General features: G+C 55.5%; 1 protein-coding gene across 3 annotated transcripts; it reads right to left on the bottom strand.

Moving 5' to 3' along the window:
• Nucleotides 1-1090: 1090 nt before the first annotated feature.
• EDN2 (endothelin 2) lies at nucleotides 1091-6633 on the bottom strand. Of its 3 annotated transcripts, XM_038161127.1 has the most exons (5): nucleotides 6469-6631; nucleotides 6079-6211; nucleotides 4877-4996; nucleotides 4068-4172; nucleotides 1091-3364 (listed from the first exon to the last, which is right to left on the bottom strand). In XM_038161127.1, exons 1-5 carry the CDS (start codon nucleotides 6620-6622, stop codon nucleotides 3253-3255), a joined length of 624 nt encoding a protein of 207 aa, XP_038017055.1. In that variant the 5' UTR covers nucleotides 6623-6631; the 3' UTR covers nucleotides 1091-3252. The 3 variants fall into 3 exon arrangements, 2 of the variants coding, with proteins under 2 accessions (XP_038017055.1, XP_038017056.1); XM_038161128.1 differs by lacking the exon at nucleotides 4877-4996 and having other exon boundaries at nucleotides 6469-6633; XR_005259682.1 differs by lacking the exons at nucleotides 1091-3364; nucleotides 6079-6211; nucleotides 6469-6631 and having other exon boundaries at nucleotides 4144-4172; nucleotides 4877-6070.
• Between the last annotated feature and the right edge of the window lie 1218 nt (nucleotides 6634-7851).

The following is a 7851-nucleotide window of genomic DNA, read 5'->3' as shown; positions in this document are numbered from 1 at the left end:
ATCTCTCCTGGGAAATGCAGAAAATCCTCATTTTCCCTGTTCACACCAGTGCAGTCAACCCCAGCAGGACCCCGTGGAATGAACCAAAACAGGCACAATCCCAGGCCTGTTGTGGAGCTCAGCTGGGCAGAGGAGGGGAGAACTTCGCTGTGGATATTGTACACACCCCATGGGGAATTTGCAGGGGTCCAAGGTGTGGCACTCACATTCTCTGGAAAATCCCTTCGCCCAGGGTTTTTCTCCTGGGAAGCTGAGAGGCCTCAGAGAAAAGGAAAACAATTCTGATCTCATTTGCTTCTCCTGTGTTGTGCTCGTGTGGAATGTGTTTGGAGATTGTTCACCCACAGGTGATTGTTCCATTGGGTTCTGCTGGGAGTTGTTTTCACTCTTTGGCCAATCAGGGCCAAGCTGTGTCAGACTCTGGAGAGAGTCACGAGTTTCATTATTCTCTTTTTAGCCTTCTGTGAGTATCCTCTCTGTATCCTTTAGTGTAGTTTAGTGTGGTATTCTTTAATATAATATAGTATCATAAAGTAATAAATGATCCTTCTGAGAACATGGAGTCAGATTCATCATTCCTTCCTGCCACAGGGCTCCCCACAAATACAATACCAAGGTACATTTTTCCCCTTTTACCTGCAATTCCAGCTCCTTTTATCATGTGCCTTTACCATTAAAGTCCCAGGAGCAATGATTTATTGTCACAGGAACATCTGAAGGACTCTGGTTTTCACACCAAGCCCTGGGGTGGAGGCTTGGCCATGGGAGAGGCAGCTCTGCCAGGAAAATCAGGGAATAGGAAAGGCTGGGTGCTCTCCTGAGCCTTCAGCATCTTCACATCATCCTTTCGATGATGGCTTTTGAACTGAAATATTAATAATAACAATAATAGCAATAAATAATAATATCCAATCCCATCTACATGGGATATTAATAATAGATAGGATATTCTATTGAAGATAAGGAATGTTTAAGTCAGCCAGATGGATTCTAGATGGGATAATAATAAGAAGAAAATAAAAAATAAAAATAAAATAAATAAATAAAATAAAAAGTAAAAATAAAAATGAAAATAATAATAGGATCCCTTCCCAGATCTAAAGCTCTGTCCCTGCCCCGCTGACCCCACAGCCACAGGGATGGGGAAGGATTGGACTCAGCCATGGGCAAACACCACCAGGATCCCTTGGCACGGGGATCCAAACTGGTCCCACATCCACAAACCTGGGGATAGCTCCCCATCCCTGCTGCCAGAGAAATCCAGGAAGGAAGAAGGTGTTGAAGATAAGGAATGTTTGAGTCAGCCAGAAGGATTCTAGATGGGTTCACTTGGAACTGAAATGCGCCCAGGACCATTCCCAGCCCCCCATTTATTTTGGCCATCTGGATTCCTTTCACCTCACTCACCACCCCCCAGCCACCAAATAAGGAAGGAAAGTACCATTGACTGTTGTCATTATTTATTACAAATTACACATTGAAAATTACTGTCTAAAAAAATCAATAGATTTAAATAAATATACAGATTTCAGGATGCTACATATGGCAGGTGTGCAGTAAGGATGCATCCCACTTAAGGGTGGGACATTACACACACGAGGAGATCGACAGAGTACTTTACAGCAGTAGTTTTATTTTAAATTACTCACATTAAACCATGTGCAAAATTTCCTCTGGAACAAACCCTTTCAGGATTTTCTTCTTTTGGTTTTTTAGAGTGACTCCAACCTTCAGAAGGTCAAAGATAAAAACAGATTCTCTGCAGCTTTGGGGACCAAATGATTAATCTGCTCTTTCATCCACAATACAGTCAATTGGTCTTATTTTTCCCCTCTCTGGGGCTTAAAGCAAAATCAAGGAATTCTTTTTCTTGTCCATTGGGACTACACTTGCAACAGCCACAGATTTTGGTCCACCACCAACTTCAAGCAGCCTTTCCAAAGCTCCTGTGCAATCCTGGCGTGGGCAGCAGAGGGACCCAGCAGTGGAGAGCAGTTCTCTGCCTGCCCTGCCCAGGTGACAGCCCTGGCTCCCTGCAGAGCTCAGTCTGCCCAGGCAAACAAAAGTGCATTTGTGACACAGCTCCGGGCCCTGGGGCTGCCTTTGCCTGCCAGGTTGGTTTCCAGGCCCTGCGCTCAGTGTTTTTCCCAAATGTTTCCTTCCCTCCCCTGGGCCAGCAGATCTGGGTTTAAACCTGAGCCTCAGCTCAGGCAGGGCTGTGCTCCCTTACAGAATCACAGGGGTTTGGGTCGGAAGGGACCTCAGAGATCACCCGGTTCCAGCCCCTGTTCCAACCAGTCCTTCCCTCTTCATCATTCCCGCCTGGCTGCCCTCCCCAGCTGCATTCCCCTCCCCACAGTGACCTGCTAGCCCTGGCTGCTCATTTACTGTCCAGAGCCCGGCTCAGAGCTGACCTAAGCCCAGCAGCAAGCCAGGCTTTGCTGCTGCCCCAGCCTTATCCAGCCGGGAGAAGGCTGGGATATTCAGGAGCTGTAAGTTGTCACTGAGGGTATGTCCAAGGAGATGGGATGGGGTCACTGACCCACAGCAGGGCTCTGCTCCCCTCCCCTGGCTGTGGGGGCTGGGGGCTCCTGCACAAGCTCAGCCCCCCAGCAGCCCCACCTGGGTTTGGGGCCATCCCGGGGGTAACTGATCCTGCACCTCAGCCACAGCCAGGGCCTCGGGGGAAATCCAGCCCAGAGATTTCTCAGCCAGTGAGTGCCCCTGACTGCTCAGCTGGCTCCAGGTGATGATGAAATAAACTTTAACACAAACTGGGAGCTGTTCCACCACGGGAGCCTCGTCCATGGGCACTGACTGACAGGAGAAGATAGTGCAAAGGTGGGCTCGGGCTGGAGGCAGCTCATCCCTGACTACAGCGAGCAGCCAAACCCCTCTGGATGGGCCAGGCTCGGACAGCTCCAGGCAGTGCTGCCTGGTCCAGCCCTGCCCAGAACCCCTGGCGAGCCCCTGCCGAGGGCTCCAGGGCACAGTCCAGCCAGGGCTGCTCCAGCACGACCCTTGCCTGATCCAAAAAGGCACAATTCAGCTCCAGGACACTTCTCTGACTGGATGGAGACAGTTTTTCCCTTTGCAGCAGTCCCTTGAGCCCAGGTTCATGCAGCAGGAACACAGAGACTTCTGCCTCCTTCCCTTCCACTCATGGCCTTCCCTTCAGCTCTAACAATCGACAGCAGAGCTGGTGGCACCCACGGGACTCCAAATTCTTCTGGTGAGCTTGGTGTGCCCCTCTTATCTCTTCTTCTTCCAGATGTTTTTTTCCCAAGGCAGAGCTGGTGGCTGTGTGTCCCTCCGCGAGCGCTGCTGGTGTCTGCTGGAGCGTGGGCTGGAGACCCTGAGGTCCCTGGGGACAGAAGGGACACCATGGTCACTCTCCAGCCCATCTGTCCCCTACTCAGTACCCCATATTATCACATTCATCTACCCCTCACCACCATTTGCTGGGAGGCAGGAGATGGGGAAGGAGGAGCAGGAATTGCTGTCCACAGCTGCATTAAGGCACAGTGGAGCTCCATCAAACCCAACGAGGTGTCAGAGGATTCAAGGATGACCCAAGGTGCTGCTTCCCCACATCTGCCTTTCAGAAAGCATCCCCATTGCCTCTGATTTAATTGCCACCTCCCTTTAGCTCAGTCACACTCCTGGAGTTGTTATTTCTCCCCACAATTCCCTGATGTGGCTTAGAAAAGCTCTGTCCTTTGGTCCAAAGTTACTGTCCCATAAATTATCTGCCTACACAATGCAATCCCCCTCTCCCTCCTCCATCCATCACCCACCTGGCTGTCCCACATCAGAGGAACTCCCCACTCCAGCCAGGAATTACATTTGGTGTGACATTGCTGTGGTTTGGGAAGGGCACATGCAGCCCTGGCTCCTCAGACGGAGCCTTCAGTGCCACAGGGAGCAGAAACAGCCAAGGCTCCTCATTTAGAGACAGGAGGAGGCAGAAGGTCAGATCCGAGTGGGAACTGCAGCCTGGGGCCACAACCACACATCTTCAAGTGCTCATGAGGAATGTTCAGAGTGGGTTCAGGTGCCCTGCTCACCTGAGAGCTCTCAGCAGCCCATGATGGGGAGGCCTGGTAGCACCGCTCTGCAGAGACCTCACTGATGCTCCAGAGCTCACGGGGAGCTTCAGACTCCGGAGGTACCTAAAGAGCAAGAGGAGAAGCTTGAGCCACCCACAGCCAGGCTGTGGGGAGCTCAGGGGGAGCCTGGCCCGGTGACAGACAGCTGAATGCACGGCTTTGAAGGGTTAATTGCAGCTATTTGGGAGCTATTCAGGGCTTACTTTGACTGCTATTCCCTCGTGCCAGAGCTCCTCTATTCACAGGCAAAATAAATGATTGGGGATTGTAACTATTGCCTGGCTGTGGAATTAATGACAGATATCCACAGAGACTTCAGCTCCCTTCAGCAGCGCTGCTGGAGCCGAACTGACACCCCCCCATGCACCAAAACAGAGGTGGCCACGGGACATCTGGCTGCTCTGAGCCATGCAGGGGACACTGGTGTCCCCAAAATCCACACCCTCACTTGTCCCCATTCCCAGGGTGCTGCCAGCTCTCCCTTCTGAGCAGGGGACACTCACTTGTCCCATCCCCACCAGCACGCCCAGAGCTTCCCCAGCCTCCCGGCAGCAGCAGCAGGGATGGAGGTGACACTGCTGCCTCTCAGCTGCTGAAGGGACCCTTGTACACCCAAACCACCGGGTGACACTGCCAGGGCTCTCGGCAGAGAGAAAAAAGCCACCAGACAAGTCCCAGCTGCTGGCAAAGAGCCATCCCCAGGGAGCTCCTGAGCCCTGCCTGTCTCAACCCCCTGGGCAGCCCCCGGGGACACCCCCTGCACTTACCCAGGCCTGCCCTGGCAGAAGGTGGCACAGATGCTGTCCCTGGAGTGCGAGCACTCGCACCTGCCCGCAGACCTCTTGCGCCGCCTTGGCGGGCTGCCCAAGCCGTAGGGAGCGGTGTGCCTGGGAAAAACAAAGGAATTCAGCTATGCCACCAGCTTTTTATTGGCCGGCAAGTTTGTACCAGGGTCCTGGGAGGCAGCCAAGACAGTGCCAGGATAATAAAAGACTCATCTACGGACAGAAGGTGAAAAGGTCACTGACAGGTCTGTGCCTCAAACTCCAGCTCCTCTCCCACCTTTCCTTTCTGCACCCCACCCCTCCCTGCCGGGAGATGGCCGCTCTGTGCTGCCTGCAAACGGGAGTTTTCTCTCCTTGCAGGTGCCCATGCAAGGGTTGCCACACGGGCTGGGCGAGCCGGCGGCTCCCATGGGTGGCACAGCTCCTGAGGAGCAGCGCTGGCCCAGCCCAGCAGCCCCGGCACGGCTGAGGTGTCAGAACTCTCCTTCCCCGCAGGTTTAACACACGGGACACTGCACAGCCCGAGGAGTCTCAGGGCCAGAGCAGGTTCTGGTGCTCCCAGCCTGCTCCCAGAGCTGCGAGCACACTCCTGCTCCATCTCTGATGGCAATCTCCTCTCCCAGAGGCTCCAGGATTGGCAGCGACTGCAACTATTCCCCGAGCAAGCAGCGAGTTGTAAATGCATGTCAGCAAGCACGATTATAACCACACCTGAGCGCATGTGTTGTGCTCCAGTGCGATGGCCATTGGTCTGAAAGCGCCGGGAAAGCTGCTGCGGCATTCCTGAGGGCAGGACTTGGCAGCCGCGGCCCGCAGTGCCAGCCCACCACTGTCTCATTAACAATACTGGCAGGCAGCAGCCAGGGTTACGCGTGCGAGCACGAGAGGAACTTTTCTGACTTGCGGCCACAACATCTCGGTGTTGCTGCGGGCTCGCAGAGGTGCCAACCGCAGGAACAGCCGAGCCCGGGAGGAAGCAGCGCCCTGTGCTTTCACCCCGACCCCCGGGGGTTGGACAAACACCCGAGCAGCAGCAGCACAGTTTGTCCCCTTCTGGGCTGGCCGTGCACCGGAGCAGGTGCTGCCAGAGCCGCAGAGCACCGGGAGCCTTTCCCACCCTCCTCCAGCAGAAGGTACAGCCGCTGCCCATCGGCAGAGCAGCCCGAGCGCCGCGCTCTGCTCACCCAGGTGTGTTGACCCAGATGATGTCCAGGTGACAGAAGTAGATGCATTCCTTATCCAGCCAGCTGTTGCAGGAACATCTCTTGCTCCTCGGCCGCGCGGCCAGGTGCGACTCGGCCGGGGGATGGCCCAGACCTGCAGCAAGCAGCAGAGGGAGGGAGCGATGAGCGGCCCGGTCGTGTGTCCCCGCTGAGGGTCCCGTCCGTGTGTCCCGGTGCCGGCGGGACCCGCACAGCCCCGGGGGCTCCCCGGAGCGAGGGTCCCGCACGGCGCCCGCGGCCTCCGCGCCCACCCCGGGCACCCCCGGCCCTCTCCCCGCGCCGAGGGGTCGCAGGGGGTCCCCCCTCCCGTGCGGGCACCCCCGGGAAGCTTTAGTTCCAGCCCGGGCTCACCGGCTTCCAGCAGGGCGCAGAGGGCGAGCGCCAGCAGCACGGCGGGGTGGCTGCCCATGACCGCGGCTCTGCGCTGGCGGCTTTGGGGCTTCTCCTGGGCTTTTCCTCCTTTTCCTCCCGTCCCAGCTCTTCCAGCGGAGCCGCAGCGCTGCATCTGGAGCCGGCGGGCGCCCGGCAGGTGCTTTATAGCCCCGGCCCGGCGCGTCACCCGCTCCGCCCCCGGGGAACGCCGGGCTCGCGTGGGGCGGGCGCGGACCCCCCGCTCCTCCCCGGAGACTCCTCGCGTTCCTCTGCCTGGGGAGCTCCGGCGAGAAGGCGCCGGGCAGTGGGAAAAGTCCACGGGGCCGGGATGCGGTGAGGCAGAGTGTGCCCCGAGCGGGGCCGGGGCTGCGGGCGAAGGCAGCGAGCACAGCGGGGTCTGCAGCCAGTGTCCCCCTGGGAGCCCCCCGGCCCCGGGGGATGCTTTAAACTGCACAGACTGGGCAGGGTTCAAGATCAAAGTCAAGTTTTTACTTGAAATGTCTTAATTTGACTTACTTTATTTCAATAAAAATGCTAATTGATAAGCTCACTTGAAATTGCTGCTCAGTTCATGCAATGACAGTCTTGCCTTTCTCTCTCTCTCTCCTCTACTTTTTCCTGTAAATCAACTTAAAGACTTTTGTTACGTTGAGCAATTAAAGTTTCTTGCAATAAATCTGCCCGTGCACAGTCTAATTTCGCTTCAGCATCCATGTGGCACACTCGGCTTTATCTGCACATTTTTCGGATGCGAATCATGTGAAGCACAGTCACTCCTGGCATGCACCAGGAGGAGTCAAAGCCCTTCACCTTGCCCGTGGTGTGTCAGGCAGAAGCAGGAAATTCCTCTGGGAAGTATTGGGTCCTGACAATGCCAGGGATGGATCACAGCTTCCAGGCACCCTGAATTCCTTGGGACCACCAGATCCAGCTTGGAATGGTAGCTCCAGGCACGGCAAATCCTGTGAGCGGTTTGGAAAAGCGAAATCGCCGTGTTTGCCTTTTGCAAGAGGTTCCCAAAAGCTTCTTGGGAAAGGGAGTGTATTTTATTTGTTTACCATGCGCAGTTCAGCTTTTATGGCCCTGTTGTCATGGGCAAGGTGGTGGCAATTGCAGCCACGGTGAGGTCTCATGCACAGGAACACGTGTGCGGGAAAGGAAAGGGAAATAAGGAAAAGTGCAGTGAGGGAGAGTGAGGAAAACGGCTCCTGAGCCAGAGCTACTGCTCACAGCAGCTCATGGAAATAACACAGGGATGACTGCAGTCCTGCAGGGAAAGTCTGCAGGATTTGACATTCCCTCGGTCCAAGCAGCAGTGGGAATCCCTCTCTGTGCTCATGCAAAATGCACACAGGGGGTGTG

The sequence above is a fragment of the Motacilla alba genome, chromosome 23 (assembly GCF_015832195.1).
Source record: "Motacilla alba alba isolate MOTALB_02 chromosome 23, Motacilla_alba_V1.0_pri, whole genome shotgun sequence".
Classification (NCBI taxonomy): Eukaryota; Metazoa; Chordata; class Aves; order Passeriformes; family Motacillidae; genus Motacilla; species Motacilla alba.
This window is presented reverse-complemented; position numbering and strand designations above follow the sequence as displayed.

Bases quoted from the DNA above. Each gene is read 5' to 3' on its own strand.
- EDN2 (XM_038161127.1), bottom strand. From the start codon at position 6,622: ATGCAGCGCTGCGGCTCCGCTGGAAGAGCTGGGACGGGAGGAAAAGGA. The intron at 4,997-6,078 runs GTGAGCAGAGCG...TGTTTTTCCCAG, and splicing joins ATCTGGGTCAACACACCTGG to GCACACCGCTCCCTACGGCT. The intron at 4,173-4,876 runs GTAAGTGCAGGG...CTTGCTCTTTAG, and splicing joins TTCTGCCAGGGCAGGCCTGG to GTACCTCCGGAGTCTGAAGC.